The 21,697-nt window shown below is 40.8% G+C and overlaps 1 protein-coding gene across 1 annotated transcript in view; it reads left to right on the forward strand.

Annotated features, from left to right (window-relative positions):
• The first annotated feature begins 265 nt into the window (after positions 1–265).
• Positions 266–21,697, forward strand: part of LOC141069545 (solute carrier family 2, facilitated glucose transporter member 11-like) — a 32,666-nt gene continuing 11,234 nt past the window's right edge. The window contains exons 1-11 of the mRNA XM_073559199.1: positions 266–376; positions 1,710–1,865; positions 1,960–2,058; positions 12,659–12,819; positions 13,429–13,553; positions 13,645–13,774; positions 13,942–14,090; positions 14,583–14,770; positions 16,475–16,585; positions 18,208–18,309; positions 21,127–21,202. Of these exons, the coding sequence (XP_073415300.1) occupies positions 266–376; positions 1,710–1,865; positions 1,960–2,058; positions 12,659–12,819; positions 13,429–13,553; positions 13,645–13,774; positions 13,942–14,090; positions 14,583–14,770; positions 16,475–16,585; positions 18,208–18,309; positions 21,127–21,202 (1,408 nt within the window). The remainder of the gene's footprint in view (positions 377–1,709; positions 1,866–1,959; positions 2,059–12,658; positions 12,820–13,428; positions 13,554–13,644; positions 13,775–13,941; positions 14,091–14,582; positions 14,771–16,474; positions 16,586–18,207; positions 18,310–21,126; positions 21,203–21,697) is intronic.

Genomic DNA, 21,697 nt, shown 5'->3' on the forward strand with positions numbered 1-21,697 from the left:
CTTAGCCTGAAATATCTAATCCAAAGGTCACCATGGTATGTAAAAATTTAACTTCATTCAACTCTTTGACCAGCAACTTCTTATAAACCCTGCAGTACTCAGAGACAACACAAGGAATAGAGCTCACACAGTCCTTCCAAAATGTCATCATGGATGAAGGAATTGGTAAGTATTCATTCTCATTAGGACTGATGTAAAGCTATAGAGCACGACTGCTGGCAAAACGTAATTTATTATTGAAGAGACTAGACAGGTGCCGTGGATGATGGGAAAGATTTATCAAAACTGGATTAAAAGCAAGAGGGAAGCATTTGCCAACATAACCATTCAAGGTTCAGCTTTAGGACTCATTCACTCCAGCAAATCATATGGTCGTGTACTGTCAGTGTTATTATAGACAGCAAACCAATGTTATTCAATAGGGCTGTTCAGAATGGCACACAGATTATAATCGCCATTTTTTTCTAGATGAAAATTGAAGCATTTTTCATATCCTCATCTAAATCTGGTCATAATTTACTCAAAAGGTTGCCATTGTCTTCTGTAGATACAGTATAAGATTTACTCATGCTTATGCCTGGTTCAAAGGAGCGTATGAGAGGAGACACAGATTAGATATTAGAACAAAACTTTTTGACAGTTAGAGTGATCAATGAGTGGAACAGACTGCCACGAGAGGTGGTGAGTTCTCCTTCAATGGAAGTCTTCAAACAGAGGCTGGACAGACATCTGTCTGGGATAATTTAGTGAATCCTGCTTTGAGCAGGGGGTTGGACCAGATGGCCCAGGAGGTCCCTTCCAACGCTACCATTCTATGATTCTATGAAAAATCATCCGATTTTTATAAAAAGAAAGTTGGAAAAAGTCTAATGCAACATGGATGATCCATATGGGATCCGACTTTTTTTGCCACCCATAGACTACAATGGGCGAGTATCATGTGAATGAGCTCTAATAGTCACCATGCATATTAATAAAAAGTCATCCAAACATACTATTTTTAGTGAGACTAGGTCTCCATCTAATTGAATATAGAAAATCATGCCTAAATTTAATCACAAATGGACTTAAGTCCAAGGGAAGTGGGCAACTCGATATAAAGGCATACAACAGAGACACAATTGAGTTCAGAAAATGCCCAATAAGTAAGAACTACATCATGAAATACACACAGAATAATATCTTGTGCAAAAATATCAAAATTTTTATTAGACTATTAAAGCATTAAAATATCAGTAATTACAAAATATGAGTCGGTACATTGGTGAAAGACAACATGGCCAGAACACCCGGTAAGATATAGTAATCAGGTGAATGGGGGCTAGCAAAAGGGGTTTACAGGAGAAATAGGTGACCCCAAGTCCAAAAATGGGCATATAGTCAAAAACTATGTGTCAAAGTAAATACAAATAATGCCCTGACTGGGGTAATTGCCTTTATATGCCATTTGCACTGCTCAGTAACCAACCTTATAAATCCCACAGTATATTGCGAAGCTCCCCAAAATTCAACCGTCAGTACATATAAAAAAATAACTATTTCTTACCCATAGTGGTTAGTCCCGGGGTCCCGCCACCGCCCCTACGCGTTTCGCACACAAGGGCTTCCTCGGGGGGCCGTATGCCATCTAATATGTATTATGACCTCTCAAATTTCCTACAACAAAAGCTGAGACAAGTATGATTTGACTTGTTTAATTTTAACACTAGAAGTTTCCTTTTTCCTGGGAGAGAAGTCACCGCCAGAAATGTTTGGTAGCAGCCTACTCCCATCTGCGCAATGAAAACACAAGGATGAACAGCACAAACACAGTGGTCTTGCTTTCAGTGAATGACAATGTCATTGCTCGGCTATTAATATATGAAGTAATATGCCTTATGTAAATATATATTTATCCTTATGCCTTGTTCACGAACCACATCAACATAATCATATTTTACGCTTTCATTGTGTTTTCAGGTTCAATATCGCGGGCTATTCATGTTGATCTTTGTATTGGGAATTGGAGGATCTTTTCAATATGGATTTCAAATATCCATCATGAACTCTCCTTCTCAGGTCAGTATGTAATACCGCTTCATCACTGAGAATAACTGTTTGAATCACTTCAGCTGTAGATGCACCTAGATTTTCACCTTGAGGTGAACATAGTAAATGCAAAACACTATACCTGGAGAAAGAATCCCATTAAGTAATACAAAAATATATTTAATCTTTTAGCTATGGTGTAATTTTAAAGTTAATGTAAAAAAAAATTTTTCACATCATGTGGATGTTTCCAGTCCCAAATTTTGATACAGATATAGGATTAAAATTTCACCCATTGCATGGAAAAGATGCACCCATTTCATGATGCACATGGTTTGTGTGCAGTGTCTAAAAGTCTACCAGATACAGAACCATGTATTCCAACCAGTCTTTTGACAAGTATTGCCTTGTATCTCCAAACCCACAGTGGCTATTTCGCTGCTTTAATTTAGTGCATTTTAGGTAAATTCTCACCATAGAAAAACTGAGAACATGATACCTGTGTACAAAATTTCACAATTATGAGCGCAGGCTTTTCCTAATAACTGTGACGCTGAGTCACTTTTCACGAACAAGCCATAAGACGGCATAATCAAGGAGTCCAAGGTCAAAAGCCAGGAGGGTACATAATAAACAGAAGGAAGAGACAATGACGTAGTCAAGTAATGATTCGAGGCAAAAATACCAGGAAAATTGCAGATCAGAGCAAAGGGATTAAACAGACAGATGGTTAGAACAAGGTCCAAGGTCAGGTAATAAAAGATCAACAAACAGAACACAAGGCACAGAGAGACAAACCACACAAAAGCTGAATGTTATGTCTGGTAATGGTCTGGGACTAACAGCCCAGTTAATTAGCCTGGTAATCACCTGGGACAATGAACACCTGGAGTCAGCCAGCACCTCCCAATCTCAGATTGGATTGCTGAGCTGTCAATCAAAACATCGACAGTTCAGCACACCCCTGCACCAGACTGGACAACTGAGCTGTCAATGAAAGTACTGACAGCTTCAACACACCCCTGTACCAGATTGGATAGCTGAGCCATTAGTAACTGCATCCCAGACACACTGATGAGTGGAATCGTGACAATAACTAAGTGGAGATATTTATGTAAATTGGTATCTTTCCCATTGGGACATTTAGGAATTTTGCACATCTGTTATGAGATGAGAGACATAAACTTAATTTTCTATTTCTAAATGTATCTGACATGGTGTTATTAGCATAAATTCTACCATCAAATTGAATATTGCATTGATTGTTACTTAACAGTTACAACATTTGTCAGTTTGAAGATATTTGTAATAATATTTGTCATCTGCTCTGGCTACAATTCTATCACTGAGAGTCTAACACACACACACATGGAGAAAAAACTGTTGGCACCCTTCTGCTAAAGTAAGAAAAACTCACAATGATCACCATAATTAAACTGAAACTGATAAAGTAATTTTCAACATAAATTTATTGAATATCAACTAATAAAAATCAGACATTACTTATGAATTGTGGCTCTATAGAAAAAAAAATAAGGAAAATGGCCTGGACAAAAATCTTTTGCTCTTAGCCATTCTTTGATGTTTTTAGCATTGTGTTATGGGTAATTATGCTGTTGGAGGACTCACGACGACTCAGACCAAGCTTTCTGACACTAGGTAGCACATTTTGCTACAGAATACCTTGATAGTCTCAAAATTTAATTGTGCCCTGCACATATTCAAGACAACCTGTGCCAGATGCAGAAAAACAGACCCAACTGGAGATGAATGAACCGGAACAGTAAAGTTTGGCATCCTTACAGAACACCTACTGTTTTGGCACAGACACTGAAACCGGACATCCGTGTTACTGTTTGGGTTGACAGCATGGCAAACACTGCTACAGATAATAATAATTTAATAATCTAAAAAACGGCATGGGGTCCCCCCAATTTTTCTTAGGCTGGTATTTACCCCTGCCAACCTAAAAATAGCAGCCCGCAACTGCCCAGAAAAGGCACATCTATTAGATGCGCCAATTCTGGCTCTTTGCCTGGATATTCCCACTTGCCTTGTAGGGGTGGTAAGTGGGGTTCATATTAGTGGGACTGATGTCACCTTTGTATTGTCTGGTGACATCAAGCCCAGGGGTTAGTAATGGAGAGGTGTTTATAAGACATCTATCCATTACTAATCCTATAGCTGTATTGTAAATAAAGACACAATTTTATTTGAAATAAAACAAAACACTTTTCCGTTTCTATTCAAAAATATCAATCGCAGTTATACTCACCTCACGCCCATTTCCCCTGAGCCATCATCTTCTGTAATAAAATAAAAATTTAAAACAACCATATCCCTTACCTGTCTGTTGTTTTGTCCCATGCCATAATCCATGTTTGGGGAATAAATAGTTTTCAACCTGGAGTGTGCCAAGATGCGTCCGACCAAGTTGAGAATCACTGGGGAAAGAGCAGCTGCGAGCACAGCCTCAGTAACTAGCAGTGACGAAGAGGTTACTGCCGGTCACTGTGTTCCCAGCCGGGCTGAACTGCATGAGATCCCCACTAGCACCAGTGGTTCTCAGCCTGGACGGCCGCACCTTGGCACCATCCAGGTTGAAAACTCTTTATCCCCCAGACATGGATTACAGCATGGGACAGAACGACACGAGGTGAGGGATATTGTTGTTTTTTATTTTCTTTATTTTTGTTTTATTACAGGAGACAAGGAATTCAGTGGAATTAGGCGTTAGATGAGTATAACTGTGTTTGCTATTTTTATATAAATAAGTAAAAGTGTGTTTTGTTTTCTTTCAAATAAAATACCGTATATACTCGAGTATAAGCCGAGGCCCCTAATTTTGCCACAAAAAACTGGGAAAACTTATTGACTCGAGTATCAGCCTAGGGTGGGAAATGCAGCAGCTACTGGTAAGTTTCAAAAATAAAAATAGATACCAATAAAAGTAAAATTAATTGAGGCATCAGTAGGTTAAATGTTTTTGAATATCCATATTGAATCAGGAGCCCCATATAATGCTCCATAAAGTTCATGATGGGCCCCATAAGATGCTTCAAACAAAAAATATGTCCCATATAATGCTGCAGAAGTGTGAATGGTGGCCCCATAACATGCTCCATATTAATATATGCCCCATATAATGCTGCCCAAAGGTTAATGGTGGCCCCATAAGATGCTCCATAGAACAATATACCCCATATTCTGCTCCATAAAGGTAAGGTTGATGGCCCCATAAGATGCTCCATAGATATTTATGCCCCATATGCTGCTCCATAAAGGTTGATGGCCCCATAAGATGCTCCATAGATATATTTGCTCCATATGCTGCTCCATAAAGGTTGAAGGCCCCATAAGATGGCCAATAGATATATATGCCCCATATGCTGCTCCATAAAGGTTGATGGCCCCATAAGATGCTCCATAGATATATATTCCCCATATGCTGCTCCATAAAAGTTGATGGCCCCATATGATGCCCCATACAATGCTCCATAAAGGTTGATGGCCTCATAAGATGCTCCACAGATATATATGCCCCATATGCTGCTGCGATTAAAAAAAAGACATACTCACCTGTCGTCGCTGGGGGCCAGGTGCCGGTGTCCTGAGAAGGCGGGGACACCGGCGCACTATGGGGGCCAGGTGCTGGTGTCGCCGCTGGCTCAGGCCCCTGACACCTGGGATATTCACCTGTCCCCGTTCCATCACCACACGCTGCTCTGTCTTCCATGTCTATGCAGTGACTGTTCAGGCAGAGGGCACGCACTAACCACGTCATCTCACCTACGGCCTGAACTTCACAGCCAGAGGACGCGGAAGACAGAGCGGCGTTCGGTGGTGGTACGGGGACTGGTGAATATCACATGGCTCTCCCAGTCCTCCCCATCATACTCACCCCCTTCTGGCATGGTCTCTGCAGTCCCTGCTTCTCCAATGGTCTCCGACGCCAGCAGCTCCTTCCAGTGTTCAGCGGTCACGTGGTACCACTCATTAAAGTAATGAATATGCACATATTCATTACTTTAATGAGCACTACTACGTGACCGCTGAACACAGGAAGAGCTGCAGTGCCAGAGACAATCTGAGAAGCAGGGAAGTACACAGACCGCACCAGGAGGGGGTGAGTATGATCTGAAAGCCGCGCTCTCCCTCCCCCGCCGACCCCCTGGGACAATGACTCGAGTATAAGCCGAGAGGGGGGCGCTTTCATCTTAAAAAAAATGGGTTGAAAATCTCGGCTTATACTCGAGTAAATACGGTACTTTACTCTGGCTGCATCTTTATTTACTATATAACTAAAGGATTAGTAATGGATAGGTGACGTATAGACGCCTCTTTATTACTAATCCATTGGCTTGATGTCACCTGACAATACAAACGTGACATCAACCCCCCAAATATGAACCCCACTTGCCACTGCTACAGAGCAAGTGGGAAAAGCCAAGCAAAACACCAGAATTGGCACATCTAATAGATGCAACTTTTCCGGGCGGCTGTGGGCTGTTATTTTTAGGTTGAGGGGGGCAATATCCTTCGCCACTTACCAGCCTGAGAATACCAGCCCCCAGCTGCCTGCTGTAGCTTGGCTGGTTGTCAAAAATGGGATGGACCCCACGCTTTTTTTTAATTGTTTATTTAAACCCATCTATTCTTGATAACCAGCCTTGCTGAAGCTGACAGCTGAGGGTTGCAGCCTCCAGCTGTGAGTTTTGCCTAGCTGGTTATCAAATATACAGGGGAACTCACACCGTTTTTTCATTTAAATTATTTATTTACAGTGCAAGAGCCAGCTGATGAATACTCCCTGCTCTCGCTGTTATTAGAGACAGCATCGGCTGATGTGAGCAGTAGTTTCATCAGCTGACAGCAGTAAACTTTACACCTCCAATCACAGCTACGCGCTCACGCTGTCTTTTGACAGCGTGGGTATCGCGTCTGTCTGCCTGGTGGTGATGATTTTACCACTGATCAGAAGCGGTGTTTGCCACGCTGTCATGCACATGACAGCGTGGCACACACCCAGTGTGTTGGCAGCTGAACTCGAACAGTAACACGGTGAAGTCCATTTTCGGTGTCCGTGTCCGAACACTAGGTGTTCAATACGGATGCTAAACATTACTGTTCAGGTTTGCCCAGCTCTACTAATGACAGGACACACCTTAGTTTAAATAGTCCCTATGGTCAAATATTTTTTTTATTAACTGATGAACTACAATTGAAAAGCAATGTCTGATTTTGATATTCAGTAAATTTAAATTGATAATTACTTTTGTCAGTTTCAAGTAATTTCAGTGACCAATGTAGACTTTTCTTACTTTAATAGAAGGGCACCAACAATTTTATATTGATTCAATGATGAATTGAATAAACCACACAAATTAAGATTCCACTGGTGGGCAATGGTATATACACACATACACGCTGCTAAAAGTTTGGGGATCACAACAAATTTTATTTCTCACAAAGTTTTGCTGTGTCGGTGTTTTAGATCTTTTAGTCAGATGTTTGTATGGTTACTTAAGTACAATTCTAAACATATTATAAGTCTTTTTTTACTTGTACTGACAAATAAATCAAGTTTAGGCAAAGAGAAGAGAATATTTTCAGTGTCCACCCTAATTCTCCAATACTTATGCAATTAGCCCTGAAATGCCAGATATCAGCTTCTTGGACTAATCCTCAAAAAGAGAAAAAAATCCTTCAAAAAATTCAGATACCTTACATATATTGATATGTTTTTTGTGCACTTTTTATGTTTCTTTCAGGGTGCAGTTGGGCCCAAATGGTTCTGTAAACTGTGGCCTCTGTTCACACGGGATGCATTCTAGTTGGCACTGGGCAGCCCCCCCTATATGGTGTTACTAAGAGGTTGTGAACCAGAAGCCCTGCATTCCCTGTGTGAACATTGCCACATACGGATTATTTCTTCTGCACTGGTGTACCACACGGCCAATCCCTGATTGTAGGCTGGCTGTTTAATTTGGTATTTATGCACCTGTGCAGCTGCCATTTTACTTGGGTCCGCTGCACCCTGGATTAGTGCAGATGCATTTAGACCTGTCTGGTTTGTAGCTGAATTTTTTGGAGGATTTTTTTCCTCTTTTTGAGGTTTTCATGTTAGAGTAGGACTGGCAAGTGTAAGGAACTCTGGGACTAATCCTGTCTGATGGCAACACATTCTTTTCTAATCAGTCCTTGGAGTTTATCCCATAGATTGTAAGTTGAAAGCAGGGTCCTCACTCCTTCTGTAACTTTTGAAATATGTTACATTGTATTGTTTATATTGTTGGTACATGTCCCTGATTAATTGTAAGGTGCTGCGGAATATGTTAGCGCTATATAAATAAAAATTATTCTTCTCACAATTTCTGTATTTTTATTTGTCAACCCGCTTTTTGAGGATTGAGATCCTGAAGTTACCTTACCATGGACTTAAAATGTCAATGTTTTGTTCAGGAAAGATGTATATCTTTGTACAGTGTTAGCCAGTAGATAGAAAAATATTCAGGATTGAGAGTCCTCAGTGGTTGATACCTTTTAATGGCTAACTGAAAAGATGGTAACACATTGCAAGCTTTCGAGACTACTCAGGTCTCTTCATCAGGTTATACTAATACAAAATCTGAAGTCACATATTTATGCACAATACAGCCTAGAAAAAATGCAATAGATAAGACAAGTGACGTGAAGCAGGACTATCAATATGGGAGAGGGAGAAACATAAATATAAACCAAATTACAAGAGCCACCAGGTTGTCAAGGAATCACCTGCTACATTACAAAGCTAAAGAAGAAAATAACCGAGTGCCTCTAGTAGTCACCTACAACCCAAATCTGGAGGTGCTAAGGGGAGCTGCACGGAAATTACAACCTTTACTACAAAAAGATGCCCGATTAAAATCCATTTTTCCAGACCCCCCACTGCTGTGTTTTAGGCAGCCCCCAAATTTAAGAAGCATCATTGTCAGAAGCTCCCTGTCCTCTCCAACAGCTGCAGGAACCTTTCCTTGCAACCAGAAAAAATGTAAAACCTGTCCATTTATAATGACCACGGACAAGATAAAGATCCCCAACTCACATCAGGACTACAAGATCCCAGGTACTTTCACCTGCATTACATCTAATGTGGTGTACTTAATTATTTGTACTAAATGTCCAACTGGGGGTCTGTATGTGGGGGAGACAGGGCAAAAGCTTAGAACAAGGATGAATGCTCATCGTCACACAATAAGAGAAAAAATAATGGATCTACCTGTGGCAAAACATTTCTGTATCCCTGATCACAACAACGTGGATATGAAATTACTGGTATTGAAAGGTAACTTCAATTCTCAAAGAGAGAGACGAGTTTGGGAGTACAAATTTATGACGACCTTTGACACTCTCAGTGCTGGAATGAATGTGTCGCATGGATTTATGTCTTTTTACATCAATTAAGGAATTTCCTTTTAAAACCTTGTGGGGGCATCACAACACAGAACTAGACCCCAATCAGAGGACCATAAAACATCCGGACTCCTTATCTATGAACTGGTCCAATGTTTATATTTATGTTTCTCCCTCTCCCATATTGATAGTTCTGCTTCACGTCACTTGTCTTATCCATTGCATTTTTTCTAGGCTGTATTGTGCATAAATATGTGACTTCAGATTTTGTATTAGTCTAGCCTGATGAAGAGACCTGAGTAGTCTCGAAAGCTTGCAATGTGTTACCATCTTTTCAGTTAGCCATTAAAAGGTATCAACTACTGAGGACTCTCAATCCTGAATGTTTTGTTCAGTGAGCTATTTAGTTATTATCACTTTTCCATTGTGACATGGTCTCCATCATACTGGAAAAAAGCACTGTTCATGACCAATTGCTGTTGGCTCTTTGGGAGAAGTTGCTCTTGGAGGATGTTTAGACACCATTCTTTATTCATGTAAGTGTTCTTGGGCAAAATTGTGAGTGTGCCCACTTCCCTGCACGAAAAGCAACCCCACACACAGGGCTCATAGTAATGCTCACTTTTTATTCTACTTCTTATACTAAGCCAATATGTGTTATTTAACTTAATTTTCATGTCATGGAATGACTTTGCAATTTTTTGGGATCTAGCTACATCGAACATATTAGGTGAGTTTCGCTGCTCTAGTAAATTAATTCTTCAACAATAATAATAATAAGACATTTTTTAATTCATAATGTGTTTTAACGCCGTCTTTACCAATTGGAAAAACAAACAAATACATTTGGCTTTTTCACTTGCTAAAGACACTGGTATAGTGTTGAAATGCATTGAGAATAAACAGAATATCTTCTCATCAATGAAGTATCAATTTAATCCAGCATCACAGCCCACTTAACATGTTTCATCCAACTGCATCCAATATCTCCTGGAGGATTTGTCCACCCGCCAAGGGGCAGCAGGTGTTTTTCTTCATGCCTATGTAAGGGGGTGACAGAGGCCGCCATATGCCGCCTCCTCTTTGAACAGTGTTCACATTAAATACATGCGGTTCCATAGAGTTTATAAATGTTAATGTATTAATTTATTGTTACTGTAATGTGTATTATTATTATTATTATTTATTATTATAGCGCCATTTATTCCATGGCGCTTTACATGTGAGGAGGGGTATACATAATACATACAAGTACAGTAATCTTAAACAATTACTTTACATGTATTGTGTATAGGATCATGGATAGAAGATAGAATAGAAGGGTAGCAGTAGTATAGGAATAGTGGGGGCATACTAGAGATAGAGAGTGTTAGACAAAGCATAGTAAGCATAAGGGGTTTTCCAGGCTGGGAGGAGTTACAAATGAGTGTAGTGCAGAACAGTGTGATAGAGTGATCATGATGAGACTTCCTGGTTGGAGGAAAGTAGTGATGCAGCAGTGAAAGAGGACAGTCAGATAGCCGTGGGGGTGAAATTGCTAAGGTAAGAAGGAACCCCAGGCTGGGCAGCATGCAAGTGGCCACCAACTTATACGGCATCCATTCCAAGGAGGATCCGGAGCTATGGCTGGGATTGAAGGAAAAACACCGTATGCACATCTTCAGAAGGTGCTCAAGTAGGGCCCCACACCATACATGTATAATAAAGAAAACTTGGCACTCAACTTCTAGAATTTTTTTTGGATTTTTTAATGCAGCTAGAAAATAATATAGATGTTTCGGCCTCACTGGCCTTCACTGGGGGTGCCGGTGTGCAGTCATCAGCGACGCGGTATCTACCACAGCGGTGGATACTGCGTCGCTGATGACTGCACGCAGGCACCCCCACACACCCAGGTACTATTTGATACAGGCTCCATGCCCAGCGCGTAGTGCATGACCAGCCACTCTTAAAGTGACTATGGTGTCACTCCTATTATCTCACAGAATGCGATTAACTACTATACTGCAGTCTGTTACTGATGAAGGCCAGTGAGGCCGAAACGTCTATATTATTTTCTGGCTGCATTAAAAAATCCAAAAAAATATTCTAGAAGTTGAGTGCCAAGTTTTCTTTATTATGGCTGGGATTAGGCAGAGCTGAGATGGCAAGCCTTTTACCTTTTCCTATTGAAACCAGACAAGGGGAATGGGAGGAAGCTGGTGGACCTAAAGGCACAGATGTCGCAGAAGGGTCAGAGATTGCCGAGAGACAGAGATTGTCAGACAGGACAGAGATTGTCCAGAAAGGCAGAGATTGCCAGGCGAGACAGAGATTGTCCAGCGAGGCAGAGATTGCTGGGAGAGACAGAGATTGTCAGATGGGACAGAGATTGCCGAGAGAGGCAGAGATTGCCGGGGAAGACAGGAAAAGCTCCGGGAATGTCATTGCATGATAACTGTGCGGCATCTGTAACAAGAATCCTGTTTCTAAGTAAAGTTGAACTGTTAAGCATGTACATAGATTCTGGAGTTGTTAGTGAGAACCGGGAATCTGGAGCTGGATGGCTGAAGCAGAAGGAACCCTAGAATCTAAAGTGTTCTACTTTGTTTACTTTGTGGGGTGCCAGGGTGTGGGAATGCAACAGCACCGCTCCACGACTACCACCCTGGCCTCCTCACACCTACATAGGAGTTGTGCCTGTCACAACTCCACCAGTTGAGCATTAACCAAGCTCTTACCCACGCTTCCTCCCTGGGGTATCACCCAACTGTGCACTCTGTTCCCTACATCTAGATTTCTTTGCAATATTTTTTGGCAATTCATCTGATTACTAGAGAATTAATGCAAGTTGCCACTATAAAATCTAAAGCAGCAAGTTTTGTGAAGGCCAAAATTATGTCATTCTCAAAACTTTTGTACACAACTGTACATATATGAATTGTGAATAACAGTGCTACATTTTTAATAGGGATATTCATATGTTGTATAGCAGTGAGTAAGAAAGTATTGGTATCATTAAGGTGCGTAATGCGGCACTTTCTTACACAATGTAATAAAAGTAAGGTCTGATTCTATAATATTATTTAGAAAATAAAATACTAAGAAAACAACCTTTCATTACACCAATGAAGGATCTACAATGAATTTTGATGCATAGCAGTAAAATTACCAGTGTCTAGGATTAGTGATATAGAAAAACTTGTAAGTAAGCCAAGTGCATGTACATTTTAATAACTGCTTAGTAATTCTCTTCCAGTTTGTAAAGAGGTTTATCAATGACACATGGATACATCGCTACTACCTACCAATTACTGACAACAGCTTAAGATTGCTTTGGTCTTTTATTGTATCAAGTTACTGCATTGGAGGACTGTTGGGCTCTCTGGGATCTGGATATTTAGCTTCTAAATATGGGAAGTAAGTATCTATTTCAGAATACATTTATGGTAAAGACATCAAAATCACATCTCACTCTCCTTTATTCACTTTGCCAAAGTCATCAGGAAAAAATGAGATTACTACCCATAACAAGCACAGATTAGAGCTCCTTTAAAGACCCTTTTACATGAGTCACTGCAAACTCTATGGGGCAAATGATTTTTAATAAGATCATGCAGTTTGCATATTGTTGGCACCATATCTTCTGTTTACATGTGGCGCTGACAATTTTCTTTTAGGCCTCATAAAATGTGATATGTTGAAGAACAAGTGTTTTACTCTTTTATTGACAGATTGCCGCTATGCTTAGATGTGTCAATAATCAGGATGGATTGGGAAGCTTTTCAATTATTGGCCAAAGTAAATGTTACTTAACTGGGTCGTCCAAGTTAATTGAGAGCCTCACTGGTATACCACTGACAATGGCTGCGGATGTCAAGGCTCATATACGGCACATCACATCTGCAGCCAGTCACTAGCATCAGCAGTCTCAGCGGATTGGCTGCAAACATCACTGTACACAGACAATCTGGGCTAAAAAGAAGACTTTACTAAACTACATAATTATCCATACCTCACTTATTACAGGAAAAGATGCCAGCTGTACAGCAACATGATCCCCATAACTGCAGCACTATTGATGGGGCTTAGTGCCACCGCCAGATCTTTTGAGATGATTCTGATCGCCCGCTTTCTGTATGGCATTAATGCAGGTATGACTTTGTGCTGGTACTTTGGTGTGTATATCTACGCCAAGATAAATCTAATGTATGAATGATAAATATATGTATACAAATACTTCAGGATTTGGACTCAACATCCACTCTCAGTATGCAGGAGAGATTGCAGACAAGAAACTGCGCGGATTTACTAACACCAGTATATCCATATTTGTGACAACTGGCAAATTGACTGGGCAAATTTTAGGGCTCAGGTGAGTATTAGACTGACCATTTGTCACCTTCTGGCTTGTCTACCAAACAGTGAACAACTGTATGTTAACGTTTGGCTCTTACATTTTAATTATCTTTATCACTTTCATAGTGTTATTGAAATGCCTAATAGAAAGTCTGACCTGCTTACATTTTGTCATTACCCCAGGGAGATCCTAGGGATTGAGTCTCAGTGGCCTCTTCTATTAGCTTTTAGTGGGTTCTGGGCACTTGCTCAGATAGTCACTTTGCCACTCTTTCCAGAGTCCCCACCATACCTCTTAATGGAAAAAGGAGACAAAGATGGCTGTATAAAAGGTAAGCAATAGCATAAAACTTGTTTCCTGCCTCAAAGAGACCAATCAGGTCTAATGACTGTCTATACTATACCTGCTTATATGCATATTTCATTATTCTAACAAGGTTTTTAATGAAAATGAAATAATTTAAAATTAAATTTTAGACTGCAATGTCGCATATGCAAACAAAGCGGGACTAGTCCAATGGAGCAACTTTTTCCTCAGACTAGTCCTGCCTCAGATCACGCTACCCTGCCTGTGATTAACAGACTGTGCTCAATCCTCATTTATTGTACGACCATTATGTTGGCTGTAAATCACGTTCAGGGGTACATGATTAGAAGATCTGGGGAAGTCGAGGTAAATGTCGCCATGCCGGATCAGTCCTACCTCTTTTGCATAGTGTAGAATAGAAGTACATTCTTCAAAGATTACAGCTCCTTATAAGTTGCAAAAAACACTTCACAGTTATCTCAATCTATTGTCCTCTTGTTATGCTTTTCCCACCTAGCAATAAAACAACTGTGGGGAGATCGAGACCATCAAAAAGAGATTGATGAAATGTTACAGGAACAAGCTTCTCGGAAAAGTGGTCGTAGTCTGACCGTCCGAGAATTGCTGCGAGAACCTTCACTACGCTGGCAGCTGTACATGCTTGTTGCTTTAACCATAGCTCTGCAGCTATGTGGGATCAATGCGGTAAGCCTTATTTCTCGTTTTCATCTTTTCTGCTTTATAAGTAAGGTAAATATAGATGTAGATATTATAATAAAATTATATATACACAAAATAAACAATAAAAAAGGAAACTTCAGAGAGACTGCCATGTATAGAGGTCATCTGAGAAAATCATGTTCATCCAAAAGCAACACTAATTTCCAGAGGGAAACAAATTTTTCAGCAGTATGAAAAGGATTTTAAGAGCTTTATAGAACTTGTAGTTCTGGATATCTATATCAGTCTGAGGTTAGGCATCATAGAAGCGATTTTTCACATGCATCGATTATCATCCAGTTGTGCTTAGAAGAAGTAATTAAGAAGCATAAAAAGTGACGTATGAATTAAATAGGTTTCAACTTGCAAAATATATTGCTCATGTTATTTTTAATAGGATTACAACATTTTTTTTACTAATATACTTTTACTTTCAAACGTGCCTTGATCTACAGATTCCATTTTGGCGAGTTTCAGCAGCTCCACTTCCAGCCCTTTCTGCATCAGCATAAGTGATGTGTTTGAATGGTACTGACTGTTCATTTCAATAGTTCAGCCAGATGGCTTAAAATTCCTGTTATGAATAAAAAGTAGTATTTGAAAGTGGGCATCCCTTTTAAAGAAATACTCCACTCTTCTAGACCCTGGAAAAATACCTATATAATGTTAGAATCTCACTAGAAATGGCCTCAGAGTCATTTCTGACATTTGCTGATCTTGAAAACAAATTGGCAAAGGTCTCTTCAGCATTTCTTGTGCACGGTTGTGCTCCTGGCCCTTGCTGTGTGGTTAATTCCAACACAACACAGATCTATTTAAGCGAATAGGGTAGCATTGAATTTGGATGGCAGGAATTGGGCATACACATGAAAGATTAGCAAAGACTCCAAAGATCATGGGATTTCCAAAAGTCAACCGCTCACTGATGAGAAAGTGACAAAAATACCAGCCCATAGTACTGGTGGAAAAAAATCGCTTTACAGCAACATTACACTCTGGTGCAAATCACAATGCATGACTGGTGCAAAGCCTTGAGTGATGCATGACACAGAAAATCTCTTTGTAACTGTTGTGTGGAGTGTCCCTTCAATAGCTTGGCATGCTGAGCAGGTATGTCACTCTAAAAAAAGTTACCCCTTTGACCTCAGTCCAGAGCCTCTCACCTAGCCAAATCAATGCTCATACTTTGCACTATCGAGGGGAAACACCCCAAAACACTGTGTCTGCAAATTGAGAGTCTGATTAGGCTTTTATCCTAAGCCACATTTCAAGGTCTGTTATAGAGTCAATAGTAACTTGCAGGATCTCTGCTTCCCACGGGTGGTGCTACAGAGTTCAAGTCCTCTTCCGCTCTGAAGAGGCAATTTGCACCTTTAATAGCTACAATACATGCAAATGAAAGCATTGTAAAGCAGACGTGGCAGACAAAAAGTGCAACACACAGATTTATGTAGCGCTAAATTGGCAGCCCTCATGTCTAGCTTCATACTTTGGGTACTTAAGGTTGGTGATCAATCAGAGGGTCCAGAATTGATAAAAGCAACCTTACTTACTTTCTACAAATCTAGTAAAATGTTAACAATTCTATTTTAATGCTTACCAACATGATTTTAGAAAATGTAATGCGCACATATCTTATCATCTTACCAATATAACTCAGCAATCTCTTACATACCCAATGACTTTTAGGTATATTTTTATGCTGCTGAAGTATTTAAAGCTGCTGGGTTTTCAGAGAAGCAAATCCCATACTTAACAGTTGGTGTTGGAATATGCGAGACCACGTCGGTGATCATGTGTGTAAGTGCAGCAACATTTTCTTGTATTTTTGTAGCAAACAGATATGTAGAATTTCTAGAGAACACATAGATTATGTAACTGTGCATAAAGTTGTGACTTCCATACCGATCATATCTTACTAAGCTTGGTTACTTATTTGCTTTTTTGTTGCATTTTAAACACTTCCGTCTGATAAAATTTAACTCGGCCTAAAAAGTCAGTGAACCATATATTCGGGTAAAAAAATATATATAGGGAAAGCACATTACATTAAAAGGCTATGGACACCTTTGACACGGAAAAAGTAAGCAGGTGTAAAGATGTATATAAATGATTGACCCGTCCATCAAGCGCATGTACTTGGTTTGAACAGTCATTCTGTGCTGACAGAGTCCCCTTAATACCAGATTGCCCTATTATTTTTTCTTTTTTTGTGAACAGCTTTTAACATTCTTACATGTTTTGTTGCTGTATTCTTATGGAATTGGCCCTGCATATTTCCTATCAGTTTGGTGTTTTCCTAAGTTTTGTCCCTATTGGGCCAGTTATTTGTAACACATAATTGGTGCTCTCTGTAGCACCTGCCAGCGCCTCCATGGTTCCCCTCCTCCCACCATGTGGGGAAGCTGGCTTACTCACTGCCCCGATGTGGTCCTCTGCATTTTACTGCTTCCTGGTCTGCACTCCGCAGTTCCTGGCGGCACACCTAATACAAGCATGCTCACCTGCTTTTAAAGGGACAACTGGGAGGCATTTAGTTAATGTGAACCATGCTAGATGTCTCCCAGCCAATAGCTGCGAGGCATCTTGTATAAACGGCACCCTCCCCAATAGGGAGGTGCCTGAGCAACCCCTATAGTTAGTATTAGTGGTGTTGGTGTGTGCAACTGTATGTTGCCAGGTCCCCCATCCCTAGTATACTCTAAAGTTATTCCTGCATCCTATGTCCAGTATAGTTTGCCTGTGTTCTTGTTCCTGAAACTGTGTCTGCAGTACCTATGCCAGAACCCTGGTCCAGGTGTGGCTAGTCCTGCGTCTGTTGTTCCCGGTTCCAGTGCGGCCAGCTCCAGAACTGCGCCTGATCTCTACAGGTGTGAACAAGAATCTACTTCCTACATCCACGTTGTCCGTACAGTCCATCAGTGTCCTGTTTCGGCTAATCAGTGACCTCTGTCATGTCTCCCCTCGTCAGTGAACCCGACCCCTGCGATCGGCAGCTGTAGTACCGATGCCTGCTTAAGAGTAGTGCCTGGTGGCTACCTGCAGCCTAGCCTGTCTCCACCATCAGGAGCTCCAGCAAATACCAGGTAGCAGCTTAGCTACGCCTCTTCCTAAGCAGGTCCAACCCTGAACCACATGCGCCACCTGCAGGCGTGACACTCTCTATGGATTATGCCATCAAAACAGGCCTGCTTAGCAGTGGAGTGATTCAGTAATAGACATTGGCTATTCTTGAATCTCCTGTGTCCTTTTGCAAAACCTATACTGGGATACTGATGGACACTTTTATAAAGAAACAGGCACTAGGCATTTTGGTAACCAATATCCATGGGGACCCATCGATCCATGCATGCACTTAAGTTTGTATTTATATAATTATTGTACAATACCTTGAGCATTTTTTTGCTAAAATTCATTTTCAGGGTCTAGTAGTTGATCATTTTGGCAGAAGACTTATTTTGCTGGCTGGATATGCATCCATGATTCTCTCCTTGGGACTTCTGACACTGACTATTTCACTTCAGGTAATTATATTATTGCTACCACAATATTATTGAAATTAAAACAATTTCCTTTAACAGCAGTGACCTTATGTAGATAAACAATATACAAGAATAGGAAAGTGTGCATCAGTTGATCTATCTAGGCAATGTACTGATAGAGTTTTCCCTCCTATTAGCCAGACTAAAGAGAAAGAGAGGCAACCAAGAGCATGTCTCTTTCTCTAGAGAGGACATGAAAATGAGCTCTCACCGGTCAATTCCTGTTCACTTGTGTTTGAAATGGTTACCAAACTGGACATTACCTTAATCTGCCACCATTTTTGTACATAACTTGAACTTCATTGGCTTCATACCTGCACTTACACACCTTGGCTGCTATGAATGAGATTATTAATATAGATGGGCGAACCCGAACAGTAAAGTTCGGGGTCTGTACCGAACACCTACTGTTCAGGCATGGACCCAAACACGGATTTCACCAAGAAGTCCATGTTACTTTTCAGGTTCGACACCCCAAACCCAGGGTGTTTCTCACGTTGTCATCTGCATGACAGAATGAGAAACACTGGCGGCTCTGATCTGCGGCAAGATTACTCCCGCCGGTCAGAGAGCCGCGTGAGCCGGCAGCTGTGACCGGAGGTAAAAAGTTTACCTCCGGTCACTGGTGTCAGCTGATGAGACTAATACTTTGATCAGCCTATGCCTATTGCCACTAATAACAGCGAGCGCAGGCGTGGCTAATGGGAGTATTCATCACCCAGCCTCTGCGCTCTAAATCATTAAAAAAAATAAGACATGTATTTTTGATAACAAGCCAGGCAAAACTGACAGCTGCAGGATGCCACCCACAGCTATCAGAGTTATCAAGGCTGGTTATCAAGAATACAGGGGTCCCCACACCTTTTTTTTTCTTTATTTAAATAAATAATTTTAAAAAACGGTATGGGGTCCCCCTAATATTTGACAACCAGTCAAGCTAAAGCAGACAGCAGGGGCTGCTATTCTCAGGCTGGAAAGGGACCATGGATAATGGCCCCCACAGCCTAAAAATAGCATCCCGCAGTTGCCCAGAAAAGGCACATCTATTAGATGCGCCAATTCTGGCGCTTTGCCCTGTGGTGGTGGCAAGTGGGGTTCATATTTGTGGGGTTGATGTCACCTTTGTATCGTCTGGTGACATCAAAACCAGATTAGTAATGGAGAGGTGTCTATAAGACGCCTCTCCAATAGTAATCCTATAGTTATATTATAAATAAACACAAAACCAGTCCTTTATTTGAAATTAGTTTTTTTTTTACTTTTTTATTTAAAAATAAACACAGTTATACTCACCTAAGGCCTGTTTCACACTTCAGTTTTTTCTGTCAGTCAAAATCCGCCAAAATAGCGGAAAACGGGCGGACTAACAGAAACGGGGATGAGCGGATTGGCGGATGTACGGATCCGCCGAAGGTAAAAATTTAAAGGAACCGCGCCTGGGGAAGGAGAGAGAGAGAGAGAGAGATTTTTTTCCAGCAGCCAGAAAAGATTCAGGGTTAAAAAGGGAAAATGCAGATCTGCAGGGCCAAAAAACGTTACAGGGTCCGTTCGATGATCTCAGCGGACGGCAAAAATTTGGCGGATCCGCAAAAAAACGGATCCAACGGATGGCCATCAGTCAAGATCCGCCGGTAATGCAACTCAATGGGGAAAAAACGGATCCGCCAAGCAAAATAGCAGATCCGTTTTTTTTTTGCAAAACGGCGGATTTTGACTGATGGTGACAAACGGAAGTGTGAAACAGGCCTAACGCCCATTCTACTGAAGCTCTGCAAGAAAAAAAAAAATTAAAAACAACCATATCCCTCACCTGTTCGTCGTTCTGTCCCACTCCGGGGATACACAGTTTTCAACCTGGACGGCGTCAAGATGTGACCATCCATGCTGAAAAGCACTAAGGAATGAACTGCTGCGAGCGCAGAGTCAGTGAATAGTGGTGACACTATCGAGGTAACCGCAGGTCACTGAGGCTGCGTTTGCAGCCAGGCCCCTGAACTGTGGTGAACTCGGTGAGATCCCCGCTAGTACAGTGAGAATAAGTTTCACAGTGCAGCGGTGAGTTCACCACAGTTGTTCATCCCTATTTTCATCCTTACGCCACTTGTGCGTCTGTTTTTCACGTCCGTATGCAATTCTTATGTTTGTTTTGAACATCTGTATGGCATCAGTTTTCACACAAACAATTTAAGAGTTAGTAAAGGTCAAAAACAGTTTTCTATCTTTATAATAGTAAGGATGGTAAACCTTACCTGATTAACTAATAACAGGTGAATCTGATTCAGAGGATGGATTAAAGTAGTGTATACTGCATTGTATTACACGTTGATCATCGATCTGTGTGCAAAAATATTCATGTTAACTATTTCACTGACTTGTATAGGTCAGTGTCCCGTCCGTATGCTATATGTTTTGCATATGGACAGTATATGGATGTTTACTTCATCTGCCTGAACAAGCCCACACTGAAATGTTTTTCACAAACATGAGGTCCATGCAAAAAGTAGAGCATGTGTACTAGCAGAGAGGCTAAAATTGGTGCTGTTCATATGAGGTACTTTTTTTTACAAGGACAAAACTAAAACAGCAGGTATGTTCATGTGAATGTACCGTTACGTGTATTCCCATGGATGTCAGCAGATCACGTTGAAAAGGGCTAGTGATGCAAATATTTATAGTCTTTGATGTGAATGTCTGAATTTTAGATGCTATCATAAAGCTGTAGCTGTCCATTTGAAATTAATAAAGTGCGTGCTAATATCATTATCACACATGTGACCATTTCTCATTGTTAATACTCAGAGCACTTTCTCCTGGATGCCGTACTGCAGTGTAATCCTTCTCCTCATTTACACACTATCATTTGGTACAGGAGCCGGTAAGTGATCACCCTTCTAAGAGCAAAGTCACACGAGGCAGAAATTCCTGCTGATGCAGCATCAATCTGAAAATAACAAGCAGAAATAAATCTAATTCACATCTATGGAACAAATCTGCTGCTTGTGAATATATGTCTAGGCTTTATTTACATGAATATATTAGACATCTTAAGGAATGCCATATATTTTACATAAAAAATGAGATTGGATGTTTTTTTTTATCTTTTGCTTTTGTTATAATATACATTGTTCATACGTTCATATAATGAAACCTCAGAGCTGACCATACACATTAGATAAACGATGGCTCAAATCTCCCACAGCAGAGAAAGGATTGGGCTGCTGGATTTCTAAATGTCTAATTTTTTTTTGCTTAGGGGTGATAAGCCAAACACCAAAGGTGTCTTGGAGGGTTATTCTCCACTCTCCCCATTCAGAACACATGGACGGTCCGCCAAGCTCAGCATGCATGTGTATGGAGGAGAGGGGGGAAT

Source organism: Dendrobates tinctorius, unplaced genomic scaffold (assembly GCF_039654945.1).
Source record: "Dendrobates tinctorius isolate UK_male_01 unplaced genomic scaffold, ASM3965494v1 ptg000265l, whole genome shotgun sequence".
In the NCBI taxonomy this organism is placed as follows: domain Eukaryota; kingdom Metazoa; phylum Chordata; class Amphibia; order Anura; family Dendrobatidae; genus Dendrobates; species Dendrobates tinctorius.